Below are 17197 nucleotides of genomic sequence, written 5' to 3'. Positions count from 1 at the left end.
GTGAAGTCATGCAATTAATTACAATTAAAAACTTTAATTGCCTGACGCCCCGAATTGTTAATAATCTTCTTTCTTCTTTTTTTTATTCTTTCACTGCCATTGATGGCTATAAATGTCAAAAAAAATAATTTTATCTATTTCTATTAGTTTAACATTTTTTTGCCACTTTTGTTAACAAGAGTATGAAAGCCTAGAGTTTTTTAATTGCACATTTAGAACAAACATAAAATTTGTGATTAATCGTGAAATTTGTGAAATCATGCGATTAATTACAATAAAAAAAATTATCGCCTCTTGCCCCTAATTTTTAATAATCTTTCAAAAAAAAAGAAGAATTTATGTGATTGAGTTAATAGTGTCACACGATAGCCACTTGTTGCTAGGCAGAGTTCATAGTGCTGAGTGATAACTGTCCCATTGGCCAATGAAAGGTGAAGAAAAAGGTGCATTTTCACACCATTTATGGTTGTTTTAAAGATACACTCTTTAAATGACTCCAAAAGTAACACTAAGGATAATAAAGTTCATTTTAAATCCAAATCCAAATATATCTATTTTTTCTTTTTTAATGCTGCTTATCCTGTTCTGGGTAGCGGGTGGCTATCGTCACTGTTTACACTGAAGTCAAATGAATGTACCCCTACACTGTATTAAATGCCTATACTGTATAGTATTACAATATTGATGTGATATGAGTCACAGAAGAGCATGCAGGCAACATGAACGGTTGTGTCCACAATGTTGCTGCAATCTAACCAGCCCCCTGCCCCGCTCGCTTGCTGACTCATCTTGCAATAATCCCGTTTGGAAATCAGAATGGGAAGTAGCATGGGAACACAACAATACGCAGGCCAGGTTGACTGCATCAGAAGATTCTTTTTCGAGACAGGCGCTCGCGTCAGAGACAAAACCAAAAGTGTGAGGCAGCTGACAGGAAGGAACAAACAACCGCACTGTGCTTCAACATTTGTTTTCTTCATTCGTCAATTCCTCTTCAGACGCCTGAACAACTTTGATGTGCCGGGCTGGGTGTAAAAAAAGGGGGAACTACAGATTAGCAGTAGCCCCTCCCCCCCTTCTCCTCTGCCCAATATCCTCTTTTAGGCCCTTTTTGTGTCTGATTGGAGTGTGGCAAACACACAGTGGGGAGATGCTGCTCACAGTGTTGTGGACGATCTGACAGGCTGAGGGCGAGAAAGGAGGAGAAAAGCTTGTCCATGATGGGATGCTGCAGTGTGACCCAGAGGCACACCGGCGTGGACGAGGTGGGCCCTGATGAGATTGAACTCCTGGAACTCTCTGGAGACCATTTAGGGTAAGATATATGCACGGGAGTTGACAACAGTTTTATTAGAGGTTGACTTTTTTTTCCATTGAGGGGTCACATAGAAGGATTGAAGGATGCGGGCAAGGGCCCATTTTGTCATTTATTTATTAAAATGCTATACCACATTCCAACAGATTTACATTAAAGGAAACAGAATTGACAAGATGACTTTTCATATCATGATTATGCTTCTCATCCCCATTCCTTTTTTAATTAATTTTAGTTCTAGAAAAAATGTCAAACAATAAAAACGTTGTGGACCCCCCTGGTCTAAAGCATCAAGCCAAGCATGTGCAGGGCAACAACTCCCGTCCATTATGCTTTGCCGCCCCCAGCACAACGCGAACTAATTGTCTCGTATTTACGCAACATAAACTTGGGAGCGCAGTGATGCAGCACTCATGTGATTAGGAGATTAGAGCAATACAATGGCCGAAGCGTGGATGGTGCTAATACAATACTGACAATGACGGGACAAATCCCAAAGACAAGAAGATTACAAGAAGACTACAAGAGGCTAATCTACAACTGTGGCCACCAATCGGTGTGTGCGTGTATTTATCATGAAGCTGATCCTAGATATTATGTATAAGTGTAACATCAATGCAGACATTTAAATGACTGATAGATAGAATAAAACGAATAGAATAAAATAAAACAAAATACAACGTATCCTTGATAATACTTGTAGGTTTAATAAAAAAGTATACTCGTCTGATTGGTGACATTAACTGTGACTATAACTACTACTGCTACATGATTTCATAAAAAGTTGATTAGCACTGTCAGGTTAGCATTGTGACAAAAACATTTCAGTATTGTGGGCTACTGCAGGAAAATGATCATTTACATAATTAATATTTATAATATTTATTTTTAATATTTACTGCATCTTCTTGCTGTTTAAATTTCAAGGCCACAAATATGGGCCTGTATATATATATATATATATATATATATATATATTTATTTTTTTCCCCAGATGTTTGAATTTTACAACGTGTTTTTTGTAATACTGTGTACCTAATAATAATAACACAGTATCTCACAAAATACCAAATTAATAATATCAAATTTAACACACCTGCACCAAATTCACATCTGAGACCTTGAAACACAAACAAGGCACACGACACTGGAGAGAGTACTCAATTTAATGTTAAGATTGTGTATTAACTACTTAACTGATTTCAACTTGACTTTGTGGAGGGGAGCGGAGGGGAGTTGGATCTGGAAAAAGGCCGGATTAATGAAGTATTTGACATTTAGCTTTCCTTCTGAGTTGATGAGGCTTTCCTCATCAAGAAATTAGGTCATCATCAAATTCACGAGAGCTGCCAATGTGTCATTGAGCTGACATTCAGACTCGTGTTATGATGCAAAATTGGGGCACAGTTTAACATTTCAACAGGGTAGAAGGTGTATGTTTTAGTGTGCGAGTGTGTGTGTCTGGTCTAGTTATAATCTGCTTATGTTTGCCATGCCGGCAGGAGGTTCATGACAGTCAGCACGAGACCGACCCATTGACAACCCCCACACACACACCCACACACATACACACACACACACACACACTCTAACGGAGCTATAGCCACACATTACAGTGAGTATGCATGTTTTCAGGTGTGAATGTTGTTGTGTTGTTAGGGTGTGGAGTTTGGGCGAGAGCAGACATCAACTGTCAGTGAGGAGCAGCAGAGACGACAAGCCGCCGCCATCGCGTTTCACGTCAGTGCCACAAGTGGAGCAACATCCCACTCATACTGTACGTCTGCATGCGTGCGTGTTTGCAGTGACAAAGATTTTTTTTGCAGCTCACATGACTGCTGTTATTTACGATTACTTCCACAAGATCAGGTTCCAAAAGCACCATCGTGTTTTCCATGCCTTCTTTGTGATTCAAAGTTTACAGGAAGTGAAAAAGTCGTTCAAATAGGCTGGTTGGACTTAAATTGATGGAAGATGGAATAATTCATTAAAGGGCCTTGAGTAATATGACGCTAGGTCTGTACACAACTACTATAGAATACTCATTTTTGTTTATTGAAGACAAAGTAATACGTAGTGGTAAAATCGATACGGCAATACATCTTGCGGGCCTCATTACAAAACACATATGATGATACGCAGGTGTCAGAATCGATATTACTTGTTAACTTGAAATAGGCAGTTAAAGCAAGGTTGGATCCATCCACGACTAGTACATTAGAAAAAAGCAGAGAAAAACAGCAACCACCTAAAGTTGTTCTCTTTCCTCGTTGTGATTTTCGGCGCGCGGGGCTTGGGTGACGTCACGGAAGAAACCGTCACACGGCGTTTCCGTGTCGATCGAAACTCGTGACGTCGCAAAATGGGTCGTACTCCGCCGTGGAGACACAGCCACAAGCCCCCTCCCCATACCCGAACGTCCTGCGGTGGATACGCGGCTTTTGAAGTCAATCGCCTTGAATTAGTCCAGTAGCGCATGAGTGCCTTGGATGTTTAGTTTGCATTATTGCCTACTTATTTAAAAAAAAAAAAAAAAAAAAAATGGGTACGTGTGAAGTCTGTTTTAAAAATTGCCAATCAGCGATTGGATGCTGTGTCTTATGCTAAGAAAAATTAAAACAGAGGAAGAATAAACATTTATTTACTTATAAACTTAACATGGTACATGTTTCTAAATGTACCAATATTTCTATATTTGTTTAGAAACAAAATAGAATGTGTTACATGAAAAAATGAAATTATTATTTCCCCAAATATTTCAAATAAGCAAATTTTAGAGCTGTAATTGTAATACTTTGATATTTTTACTCATATCGGCTTATTATGCCTATTCATAAATGTTCCCGGTGTGTCTGTGAAAGCTGCTCCTTGCTCTGCAATGTGTGCACATTTAGACCAGGCATGCCGCTTGGTGGTAAACCAGAAGAGCTGCTAACAAAAACTTATTTGCCATCCAGCATAATAAAAATGTAATTTTGGTATACATATGACTGTTACACTAAAAATGCAAGTAAATTAATGTAAAATATTGGGATATGTATCGCCTTGAAGATCATGTATTGGGATACATATGTATCGTGATACGTATCGTATCGTATCGTGAGGTTGTTGGCAATACCCAGCGCTAATAATTATAAAGCATTCAACATATAATTTGGATGGCTTTTGGGGTGCATGCTGTAGTTTTTTTTAGTTTGACATTATGATTATGAAGTGGTCCTTGGAAAAAAAAAGGCCCATGGACCTAAAATGTTGTCCCTGGACCTCTACTGTAAATCTTCCAGCCCTCCGTTTTCTATAGAGCTTGTCGTAGGATCATATAAATCCATGAAGCTAACCTTTCAAAGTCACATTCACCTACAGTGTTTAAAACTTAAATAATTGTATCAGGCCAAAAATACAACTTTTTATATCGTTTTATTTCTTCTTCTTCTTCTTACAGTGTATGGGCAATTGAAAGTTTTCTCTCCAATTAACCTACCATAGGTGCTAGAGTTCTGAGTTTAAAAACCCACCCAAGGCCCCAAACACAGCTCGGTGACGATTCTTACTCCACTCAAGAAGACAGCATGGGCCATAATCAAAATCCAAAAGATTTGTGGTGAGATTCTGTGTTTGCGTGTGTAGGGGGTGCTGTGGGGCAAGAGCAGAGCAGAGCTTCACCAGAGGATCTTCTCCCAGCAGCCAATCAGAGGCTGGGAGGGTCAACCTGCTCACAAGTATGGCGAGATCATCCACTCGTCGCTCATGTGCCTGCACAGCAAATATCCTCAGGTCAGACCAGACCAGACTCATTGTCATACTGTACACCAAGCATGATAATGCATTTAGTAGTTTTGTTGCAATAACATAATTCTGAACGCTTGATTCTACCAAAAATGTATTTTAATCAGGTGATGATAACGGACTGTCAGAACAAAATATGCAATTTTTTTTTAAGTACCGGTACACATTTCAAAGGCGTTATCATGAACAGTAACCCTCTTCAGCAACAGCAGAACTCAGTGTTTACATTGTTTTGTTTGCTTTCGTCACAATTCATTTTTCCACACAGGAGAACCGAGAGCATTTCCTGGTTTTATTCTCTTTCCACCTGCTGCTTCTCTCTCTGGATCACACACAGCACAACTTCATTTATGAGGTACTGTAGTATTCTTCTTTGTCCTAGCATAAATTGCAATGGAGTGGCTAACCAAAGTGTTTTGTTTGTTGGTTTTCACAGGGAATGCTTCCACTTTCTGGTCTTTCCTTTAAGGTGATCCCGAGGTCACCTCACATGTTTGAGATCAGCAGTAAGTATGCAACCATTTCCAGTCCAATTCATCATTGCTTTCTGATTATAGTAAATGTTGGAAGACTTTAGTTCAAACGCTCCATGCTAACTTGGATAAAAAAAAAAAAAAAAAAAAAAGAACATCACTTAAATGTGAAGATTAACAAGCATCACAACGTGCTAGCTTCACAAACACTACCTCAAAGCCCAATTTTTTTTTAATTAACTTGAACGTAAAATTAACTGTAGTAAATAAAACAAAATCAACCCTAGCCGAACATTTAAACACATCAAATCCTCAATGAACCAAACCTTAACCATTTGTAACCGAGCTCACTACAGTGGGGATCAATCTGGCAACAATAAACAAGCAGGAATGGTGGCAACAACAATTAATTATTTTTTACCATACATGTATTAAAATTGTCGGGGGGGGGGGGGGGGGGGGGTGTTGGACAAAGTAGACCAGCTAAAATCCAACTTTTGGCTAAAATAGGCAATTCCCTATGAACAGAACGAGAGCTTGGATTTGTGGGCCGACAAAAATGAGAGCTTGGATTTGTGGGCCGACAAAAATGAGAGCTTGGATTTGTGGGCCGACAAAAATGAGAGCTTGGATTTGTGGGCCGACAAAAATGAGAGCTTGGCTAAACAGCAGCGGCAGAATTGAATGTTGCAACATAAGTAACCAGACGCAGAACGCTTCAATGGAGCAACTTTTTCCCCAACAGACCACTCCGCGACAAGACAGCTTGGCGTGCACCGGTGTTTCACGTTAACTTAATTGGTCGGCAGGCAGAGTGGGACGGGATGGTCTGATGCATTTAGGGACAGTTGGAAAAACTAACACCCCATCTAACCATCTGGTTACACATTGTAAAAAGCTTTTTAATTAGTACAGGAATTGGTTAAAAGTTTGGCTATTGGTTTCTATTAAATTGAAGGTGGATTACCAAAATACATTTACATTAGGTGTTTCCATTAGTAGTGCAGGCTAGTGGTTAATTCACAAAAAACAAGTAGCAGATTAATGTGTACTGTTCCTTGTGTTGTCCAGGTTCGATGGTGGACCCCAAAATCTTCATATGCTCCAATGCTGTAGAGTTACAGACATGGATGACGCACATAGAAGACAGGAGATATAAATCTATGACTCAACCAATCAGTCCTTCCCACTGTGCTCTCTCCTATCTAGTAATGATTGACTGTCGTGACCATCTAAATGATAAATGTCTGTAAATGATGAAATAGCTTTAGTTCCTAAATTCTTTGTATGTTGTGTCTGTAGCTACCTTGCGATGAGCACTGGAAAAGAGAAGAACTGAAGAAATATTTAATGCATGCTCCTATATGGGAATGGGAGGGCTCACCTATACAACACATGGGCCCGCCAGGATATCTCTCAGTGGTCCATATCATCAACACACACAGACAGGTATCGTCGTTATTTGGCTTCAATGTGAGGACAAACGGTCAACAACATGACTTAAGTACGGTAGTAATCCGGACTTTATTGTTGGAACGTCAGTATATTTAATATGTCAAGTATGACTTGCTGTAGCTTTGCGGGAAAAAAAAAATTCTATAGGTTGGGTTTGTTTTTGCAGGGTCTCCAGGAAAGACTGATGATTCTCTTCCCTCAAGACATCTTGCTGCTGTCAGTTGACAACAAGCAACTCAATATCACATACCAGGTAATGAAAGCTGATTCCATCGTTTTGTTCCATCCATTTTATTTTGTATAGCACTAATAAGCAGTTCAGAGAATGAATGATGTAAAGCTCTGGAAAACAGTGAGACCACTGCAAGGTTAAGTCATTAAAAATAAGAGCAGAACAGGAGAACACATGCCATGTAAGTAGTAGGGATGTAACGATATCCACACATCACGATATGAACCTCACAATACAATAATTATCACGATATTGTAGGGAGGTTGGCGACATAAAGACTCATATTGGAAAAAGAAAAAAAATGTTTTTTGCATATAATAACAGCAGTGATGGAGCAATAGTCGTGACCATGTCATTGTCATGTGCTCCTATTGACTCAGGGGCGCAAAAATAATATGTTCTACTGTATATAGTTCACAATCTTGTGTTTGGCTCAAGTGGGCCAAAGGTAATTTTTTAAATGTATTTTTTAATGAGATGTAGAAAAATATTGAAGTGGAGCGATAACTGCCGCAGTGACCAAAACATTCCAATTAAAATTAAACAGCAATAATAAACTAACCACCAGAGGGTGCTAGAACTGCACAAATGTAATACAACCTCATCTTTTTAGCAGTTGTGCAGTTTTTAATATTGTGACTATTTTAATATCGTGATATCACGATATTGCCATTATCCTTACATCCCTTACTAAGCAGATGCTCTCAGAGTGTTTAAATGTTCAATACAATAACATTAATGTGAGTTTGTAACCTTTGCAGATAATAGTTATGATAGTTGTTGAATAATTTTCAGTGCAACTGTAATAATATTTGTCATATCATATTAAGATATGGTATTTTCCTCTTTAAAAAAAAAAAAAGGGTCGGCTGCCCCGCCAAGGTGTGAACGCTACAGAGAAATCAGCTCTGCCGGGTCGACTTGAGTTTGAGCTGCGAGGTGTGTAAACTTCACGACAGTTTGTTAAATGCGCAAGCTGCATTTACTGTGTTATGCTGATGATATGATTTGTACGTTTCAGGAGAGCTGGTGGAACCTCTGCAGGTCTCGTGTACCTGCCTGGAGGATTATCAAAACTGGATCTTGCATTTACAGCAGGTGGGACTGACGTGTTGTCTCGATTCTGGCAGTGTTCTTCCTCATTTCAAGTTTTGCACAGAAAAGTCAACACTGTGTATTTTGATTTTGAAATAGATGCAGTACTACTCGTTATGATCTGATGAATGCTATCATATGCTGTGATTTGATTTGTGATTTTAGCAACGTTTGTAAAACCAACATTTTTCCTTTTTTTGTAGCCAGACAGATGTGCTCACACGGCCGTGAGTCCCACTGCACCAGTACACAAGCCAAAGCTGCACAGGGGCTGCAAGGAGGTGATCACAACTGACCAATATCATATCAATGGACGCAGTTGAATGCAAAATAGTTTTGCTTTGACTGTGTGTGGCTCAAATAAAAGGTGTTGTATACAGATGGATGTGTCACAAAAGGGGGAAATTGGTTGGAAGAATGATGGTTGTTTGGCAACCTAATCTTGTTTATTGCTTTTGTTTGGGGTTTGAAATGTATTCATTTTGGTCCTGCTTTCTATGCAATTCATTGCTTTAGGACACAATAAATCTTATAGTTCCTTCCAGTCAAATGCATGTAATCAAAATACTGTAATGTTCCCATTACAAAAACAAAACAGTTAAATAGGGGAAGCTTAGGTTTGTTTTTTGTACCGGTAATTGTCAGTGCCATGGCCATCTTCCTTTTCTGCAACAAGTGGAAAAGAAGTGGAAAAAATTGTCCAGGGTCACAGTGTGGCCCTCGAGTTCATCGCAAAGCTCTAATACAACCCACTGGATGCGCCTCTGTGGTTTGTTATAGAAACTAGCGCTGTCAAAAGTTAAAGCGTTAACTGATTAATTAATCACAAACAAATTATCATATTAATCATGAATTAACGCAGATTAATCGCACTATTAATTTTGACCATAGGTTATCCTTTAGCCCAGGGGTGGCCAAGTTCGGTCCTCCAGAGCCCCTATCCAGTTTTCCATGTTTCTTTCCACTAACACATCTGATTCGTGATCAGGATCGTTATCAGGCTTCTGCAAAGCTTGCTGATTAGCTGATCATTAGATTCAGCTGCGCTAAAGAAGGGAGACATGGAAAACAGGCTGGATAAGGGCCCTCGAGGACCGAACATGGCCACCCCTGCTTTAGCGTGACAGCGGATGGCTACGTTTAAGGAAGCACAGGTTGTGTTTGAGCAATAAACATAAATGCATGCATTAAAGTAAAGCATTTAATAAATGTTTGTGTATCACATTTAGAATATTTGTTCATGTCAAACTATTGGGGTAATTTTTTTCCATTTTAAATTATGCAAGTAATTAACTGATTAGAAAAAGAGGCGTGTGCAGTGGATCAAAAAATGTTGAAGACGTCCTCATAACATTAAATGCCAAAAGAATTAACACATAAACGGTGCTCTTCAAATTTGGCGGGACAAAAATGTTGATAAAATACTTTATTATTAAACGATTAATCATGATTAATCAAAATTCCAAAATGTGATTAATCTTATTTAAAAATGGAATCGTTTGACAGCTCTAATAGAAACACAACATTTGTTAAAGTCCAAATACCGGTACATTGTTATTTACTTTCCTGTTGCCGTTTTACTTCCCATGCCGTATTTTCAAAACAGACAGCTCATTTCTACTCCTTACTTTGTCGAAGAAAAAGGTCTCATTGCTTTCTTCACACTGTAAAAAAGACAAATGGAGAGGCAAAGTACAGTCACAGAACGTGTTTATTTCAGATTTTGGGGACTTTATGGTGAAGAGGGACAGCAACGACATGGAAGAATGTGTACCAGGAGCATCAACTACAGTGATGCAACAGATTCGGAGAAGCTATTTAAGAGAACAGTCCCATGTGCAACTTAAAAAGATTTATTTATTTGTTCCCAAAGCAGTTGGACGGCAAAAAAAAAAAAAAAAAACTGACAAAACAGTCCAGCCATACAAAGGGGACACAAGGGATGAATAAACAATGATTAAAATATCTGCAGCCTGACAGGAGAAAAAAAACACATGAAAAATTCCTTACTTAAAATGATTACAATGGTCTTATAATAAGTGAGTGCCAAATGGCGAGAGTCATAACAGTAGTAATGCCTCTCTGATCAGCAAATGAAATAAGTCACCGAAGAAACAAATCCATTAGCACTGGCATGGTGACAAATGATCCTTCCTTCATTGCAGGTTGTTCACGATCACTTGATGCCAGCATGTCGATAAAAAGAAAATGAACCAACAGCGACGCGCAATTTATGAGATATGTAAGTTGCTGCTTGGTCACCGTGTGAGCATGCGCGCTCCCTTCAGATGTCGACTCCAAGAATGATTTGTAGCCAACGTGTTGTCTTGTGCCACACTAAAATCCGCCAGCTTCTTGCGTTGAAATATTTTCAGTTTAAGATGAAAAAAAAAAATACTCAATATATATTATTGCGACAATGTGAACTCCAATACTTGATATGATTTTACCATCAGCAGTTATGTCTGCACGTCCTGCAGCTTGTTGCCACAGGGAGGGGGCGGGGCCTTCCTCTTGGATCTTCGAAAGTCTGATGCAGTGGATCTCTGCAGAGAAACGATGTTTTAACCCGAAAACCATGAATTTCTTGGTGTGCTGACACCAAACTGCCACAGACCTGTGAGCCTCTGAGATTGCCGAGGTTGTTCGGAACACTCTGGGATGCACCCATGGGGGGGAGTGGAGCTCGCCTCTTTTGGCGTGCGAGTCCTGGCAAGGTGTTTGAATATGAAACATTCTGCTCTTTCGCATCAGCAGACTTTTGTGTAAGAAGACCAGAAGAGCTCGCTGTCACTTCTTTCTGGAGGGAAATATTAATATTTTCTCAATGCCCAATTCTTTACTCAGCATTTTCATACACACACACACACACACAAAATGTACTGTCTCTAATGCGCACAAATCGTAAACATACTATTTCAGCTTTTTTCTTCAATCTTCGGTACAAGCTGAGAAAGATTATTTTCTCCTTCTGTTTCCTTTTCTCCGTGGACGGATCTTTATGATGTACTGCACTACGATTGGCTATTGACACACAAAACGATAAAAAAGTGGAAGTTGTTTAGATTTAGATTAAATTTCATATTTTTTTTAAATTTCATGTTCAAGTTTCTTCAAGAATCTTTGTGCAGTTTGTCACTTATTTACTCACGACTGCCACCTCTGGCTTAAAGCGTAACTGCAGCATCTGTGTCAGGCCCGTTCATGGTTGTGCGTGTGTGTACGTGCATGATCTTAAAGCGACAGTCACAGTTGACAAACGAAGACATGACTTCAAATGAGGTAAGAAAAACTCCGCCACTCCCCTCCTCAAAGAAACTGTGGAGTGTGCAGGGTGCGCACACTACTATAAAGGGAAGATAAAAGCTGATAGGTGCAGTCAGAGAAAAACGGTCAAGGCTCTTTGTATTCATCTGGGCATTGGTGGAGCACAACTTTAGCAAAAAATAACAAATCCAGCATGGCCTGGATGACTCAAAAACCTTAACAGACACATGCATATTTTTTTATCAAACTTTCGAAGTTAATAAATTCTAATACATAAAAACTAATTGTGACCTATTCTTGCCGCGAATAGTGAAAACACACAACAACAACAAAAATGAGTGAAAGAAGTGGCTTTAGAATCAAACTTTAGAAATCTGTTGTGGCTCACCTATTTCATGTATACTGGGTTGATAATGATTGAGCGAAGGATCGTTGTCAGCTGTGTCCCAAGCGAACACCTCCCTTAACCTTCCATGCTCATCTAAAGTCTTGGCAATGTCCAGTGACTCTTTGGACTGATAGTCCCTGAGAAGGACAGTTGTTTCAACTCTCATCTCGCACTTGTCGCACACCAATGGAAGAAGCGTCTCCAGGGGCAATTGGGGGTTCACTCTCAGCACAGTCTTCTGGAACTTATTGTGATTGATCAACAAACGTACAGTGGCCTGCAAAACACATTTGGTAAAAGCGTGAGAAATCGGATCTACACTTTAATCTCCTCTTCTTTGTGAATTTTTGAATGGCAAAAACTTGGTAAAAGTCTGTTCTAAGATCAATCAGCTTTAAACTGCTATTTAACTCATTAACACGATATTCTTAATACAAAAAGTTCACCTCGGGAACATAAGGCCTCTTGATTTTGTCCTCCATGCCTTCAGGTTTCATTTGTCCAACATTTAGTCAAATATTCTTCAGTTAAGTTACCGTAGTCAGCTTCAGGTGGTATCTTGCACACATTTCTACTTAGCCCTTCACTGGTATACTAAAAAAGAAAATTGTATTCGTTAGATCACCAAATATGGCAAAAATTAAAAAAATAAACATTAGGGGACATCAAAAGTTGAGGTTATGTATACCCGTCGTGCATTTCTGGACAATTGTCACATAAAAACTTTACTCCATATCACACTGCATGATTCCGCTTTCTCCAAATCTGCACCTACTCTGTGATTTATAAACAATTGTCTTCCCAAATCAATATTCCCAGTCTACACTGAAAGCTATCACTAGGGGAGTGGGGGGGGATTTGGGTTTTAATTACAACCAATGGATAAATCTTATCAAAGTACATCTTGCATTGGAATAACCTTCGCATCCCGTTAGTAGGCAAAGAACATCTGTTTGTTTGTTTGTTTAATTTCTGCGTTACAGTGCATTTGGAAAGTACATACAGCGCTTCACTTTTTGCATTTCACATTTTGTTGTGTTACACCCTAAATACAGATTGGTCAAATTGACCCCCCAAAAAAAGGTTCAATTTGACCAATCTAGCTGGTAGTCATGTGTCCGACAGATCCTTTGGTTAAAACAACCATTCTTGAATGGTAGGTGTTTTCAACCAATAAAAATTGGTGATTCGGCCAACCGATACAAATTGGTTTCTGACCAAGATATTGGTTCATATGTGTTAGAGGCTGACATTTTTTCAGGAATCCCGTGGGTCATACAATAAGTATATTTCCAAGTGATCTATCTAGACTTACTTTCTATTGTAACCAATTTCATTGGTTGTTTGGCTAACCAATACAATTGGTATGCCCGTAACCACCCGGAATGGTCAATGTCTGACCAATCTATTGGTTAATCAAGCCAATATAGATTGCTAGCTTTTTAACCAATACATTTTTAGAGTGTACAGATTCCAAAATGGACTAAATTCATATTTTCCCTTCAAAACACCCCATAACAATGGTTTTGCAAATATATTAAACATAAAAAACAAATACATCAAATTGCATGTAGGCTACCTAAGTATTCATAGCCTTTCCGCCGAAGCTCAAAATTGAGCTCGGGTTCATCATATTTCCACTGATCATCCTTTAGAGGTTCCTACAGCTTAATTGGCGTTCACTGTCATAAACTCAGTAGATTGGAGTAGATCTCGTCATGTGAGGAATTAAAGAAATACTAATTAGGTGAATCATCAAACAATAAATCAATCAAATTTATACAACATATATTTACATAAAGAACACAATATAATACCTGTATAAATGGGACATTTAGTCTATTGATGCAAGCCAAGAAATTCTTCTGTAATAATGAGATTTAGTTAATTAACTGAATGGATATGGAAGTGAATGTCATCTACTATAGGATAATATAGAAAGTTCATTCAAACATGCTGGTTTAGCAGTGCATAAGTCTCAGTTCCAAATCAGATTAGACTTCCTTCAAAGGAGGATTAGTGCCTTTAAATGAATGTCTGTCCATTTAGAATTCCTTCATTAAATAAAAGCACGTAATAAAGTGTATTTTACCTGTATCAATGGGTCCTTCTCATTTTTCTAGAAAGATGTCCATGTGTAGAGGATGAGAGGAGCAAGATAGGCAAGCACAAGGGTTGTGTCTCGGGTAATCCCCGTTTACCATGAATCCTAAACCACACCTCCCTCTTTTGCATGTCTGAGCACGTTTTTTTCATGTGAACAGAGTAAGTGTTTATGGGAATCCATTTAGAAAATCTCTCCATTCTCTTATTGGCCGGCACAAATTTTCAGCGATTATTATTATTATTGTTATTATTATTATTACAATGAACCCCTGTTTATCTACTTTCTTACTAGCCAGGGCTTTGGCGCCTTCATGTGGCAATTTAGGGTGTTACAGAAGGAGCACAAAAACAGGTGGATAGGTGAAGCGAATAGGTTCCAGTGAAAATGCAAACATTTGTGAATTGTGCGATGTGAATGAGGGTTGCTGTAAAAGTAATTACAGTGCATACTGTAAGGCCAGTTGAAAATAAGCAATGTAGATATTTGACCTTTCAATTCAGTTGCCTTGGGCATCTCATGTCAACTATTCTTTGCAAGTTATTTTTTGGGGTTGGGTGGGTCCTTTCTCTGACATAGGAATGTGGAAGATCAATTTAAAATTGGGTCACAAGTGACGATTACATGTTCCATTTAGTCCTTACGTACCTCAGATATCTTGAGTCAAATGTAATTAAAATCAGGAGAAATGTTGGCCAGATAAAGAAAAAAAAACTCCATTTAAATTGAATTCAATTTGGACAAGATTTAGTTTTCATAGTGAAAGAGGTGACAACTGACCATTTGATCTCATCTTTCTTGAGCCATCTTGCGAAAATTCCACTGAGGCAGAGTCTGAAAAGAGCCACGTACCTGACAATCTGATCTTTGACCACAGTTGCCTCTGCCAAAAAGTGGACAGTCTATGAGTAAGTTACTGTTAACAGAATGCGAAATGGCAGCAAATGAGATAACTTGACTTATTTTATCTTTGTATGTATCCAAATTTGGTTGGTTCCTTCCTTTAAGCAGAACAGGCCAGAAGAAACCATATTTATTGTACCGCTTCTAATGAATAATGCAACTACGTCTCAGCTTGCTGCCAATTACTTCCGACCGTACATAGAAGACTTCATCATTAATTGTGAGCGTGTACACTCCCCTCCAAAAGTATTGGAACAGTCAAGCCAATTATCTTTTTCTTTTTTTAAACGAAACAGGTTCATTAACATGGATAGATGTGATAAGATAAAATATTCAGCTTTGAGTTGCAGGATTTTTCTTCTGTCTCTGATACACAACTTAGTGGTACATAGGGCCTTTCGTTTAAAGACACTCTTTTTTCTTGTACAAAGTACTGGAACATGTGATTGATTTTTGTGTTGGGTAGCCCAGATGTGTCCTATTGCATAGCTTATAAGAAGAAGAGCAACATTCGCCAAAAACATGGCGAGGGTAAAATTTTTGAAAAAGAAAGGATGTGCTTTTGATCCCAAACTTCCAAGTTCTGTGAAACACAATGGAGGCATTGTGATCTCGATGTCAGGACCTGGAAATAAAAAATCAATGAGTGGTTTTGTCTTGTCTCGTATTATTTATTTCCTCTTCTTCTTCTTTAACTCAAATAGTGATGTCTTCTAATATATATTTTTTTAAATTTCAGTCCCAAAATGAGAGCAAAAATAAAGACATTGGGGTCACTGCAGTAAATATTTGTCATTGTGCTCTATGACTGTTAACACATGGCATTTGAACATAAATTAATTTTGAAATATTTTAATCAGGGCGAGATTACTTTTTGGAAATGCATGGCTAATTTATACAACGAATGTATGAGTTCAAACACATTTCTACAGTCTTTTCCCAACAAAAAAAAGGAGAGGAGTTCAGGAAGATAAAGTAATAACAATTGCCGTTAATATAAAGTAGAGCAACGGTGTGCATACGTTTTCCTCCCAACCCACATGCAGAAAAATTGAATGATGCAAGAGCCACACTGAAATTTTTCTACTTTGCATTTTGGAACACACCAAAACCAAGCCATTATCCAATTATATATTTCAAAAACTGCCTCGTTACATCTTTTTGTGAAAGGCACAGTGTGTTGAATTTTTGCCATCTGGTGGTGAACTCATAGAATGCAACGGCCTAAGTTCGACGCATGCGCATTTTGAAACACACATTAGTTAATGTTGCTTTTAACTCCCTCTTGGCTCGCTGCTGCTCGACTGCGGTGCCTCAGAGACCACACTTCGCAAGCCAACTACCAAATACGATGTTCACTAAGTTTGTTTCCTTCGAGAAAGATGGCAGTGAAACATGTCAGCCTTGTGTAATACACATTTTGTAATACAATTAACGATTACTAGACAGACCCATGATTATATATATATATATATATATATATATATATATATATATATATATATATATATATTTAAAAAAATGTACATTTTTGTGATAGAGCTTTTGTTTTGTGCATAATATTGAAATTAACTCATTCACTGCCAATGACGGCTATAAACGTCAAAAATTCATTTGAACTATTTCTATTAGTTTAACATTTTTTCCCCACTTTTGTTCACAAAAGTTTAAAAAAAAAACTATATAAAAACCTTTTATTGTACATTTAGAACAGATATAAAATTTGTGATTAATCGTGAGTTAACTAGTGAAGTAATGCGATTAATTACAATTAACAAATTTAACCACCTGAAGCCCCGAATTTTTTACAATGTTTTCCTTTTTTTTTTTTTTAATTAATTCACTGCCATTGGCGGCTATCAAAGTCAAAACATTATTTTAACTATTTCTATTAGTTTAAAATGTTTTTCACTTTTGTAAACAAGAGTATGAAAACCTAGATATTTTTTTTTATTGTACATTTAGGACAGATATAAAATTTGTGGTTAATCGTGAGTTAACTAGTGAAGTTATGCGATTAAATACGATTAAAAATTTAACCGCCTGAAGCCCCGAATTTTTAATTATCTTTTTTATTTTAATTTTACCCCGCGACCCTTGTGAGGACAAGCGGTAAAGAAAATGGATGGATGGATGGATGGATTTTAATTTTATGAATTTATGGCAGTGAATGAGTTAA

The 17197-nt window shown here is 38.0% G+C and overlaps 2 protein-coding genes across 5 annotated transcripts; one reads left to right on the top strand and one right to left on the bottom strand.

Annotated features, from left to right (window-relative positions):
* The first annotated feature begins 1011 nt into the window (after positions 1–1011).
* Positions 1012–8906, top strand: LOC144057246 (rho guanine nucleotide exchange factor 7). The gene is made up of 11 exons (XM_077574562.1): positions 1012–1315; positions 2975–3092; positions 4943–5089; positions 5370–5456; positions 5538–5607; positions 6646–6782; positions 6877–7023; positions 7196–7282; positions 8125–8200; positions 8283–8359; positions 8560–8906. The coding sequence occupies exons 1-11, from the start codon at positions 1218–1220 to the stop codon at positions 8677–8679; spliced, it is 1164 nt and encodes a 387-aa protein (XP_077430688.1). The 5' UTR covers positions 1012–1217; the 3' UTR covers positions 8680–8906.
* A 1143-nt stretch (positions 8907–10049) lies between these two features.
* On the bottom strand, positions 10050–14223 carry LOC144060202 (cordon-bleu protein-like 1). 4 transcript variants are annotated; one of them, XM_077579504.1, is made up of 7 exons: positions 14104–14223; positions 12458–12605; positions 12012–12288; positions 11271–11380; positions 10974–11156; positions 10807–10902; positions 10050–10710 (listed from the first exon to the last, which is right to left on the bottom strand). In XM_077579504.1, the coding sequence occupies exons 2-6, from the start codon at positions 12506–12508 to the stop codon at positions 10816–10818; spliced, it is 708 nt and encodes a 235-aa protein (XP_077435630.1). In that variant the 5' UTR covers positions 12509–12605; positions 14104–14223; the 3' UTR covers positions 10050–10710; positions 10807–10815. The 4 variants fall into 4 exon arrangements, with proteins under 4 accessions (XP_077435630.1, XP_077435621.1, XP_077435612.1 ...); XM_077579495.1 differs by having other exon boundaries at positions 10050–10707; XM_077579486.1 differs by having other exon boundaries at positions 10050–10902.
* Positions 14224–17197: the final 2974 nt, after the last annotated feature.

Source organism: Vanacampus margaritifer, chromosome 1, assembly GCF_051991255.1.
Source record: "Vanacampus margaritifer isolate UIUO_Vmar chromosome 1, RoL_Vmar_1.0, whole genome shotgun sequence".
In the NCBI taxonomy this organism is placed as follows: Eukaryota; Metazoa; Chordata; class Actinopteri; order Syngnathiformes; family Syngnathidae; genus Vanacampus; species Vanacampus margaritifer.
This window is presented reverse-complemented; position numbering and strand designations above follow the sequence as displayed.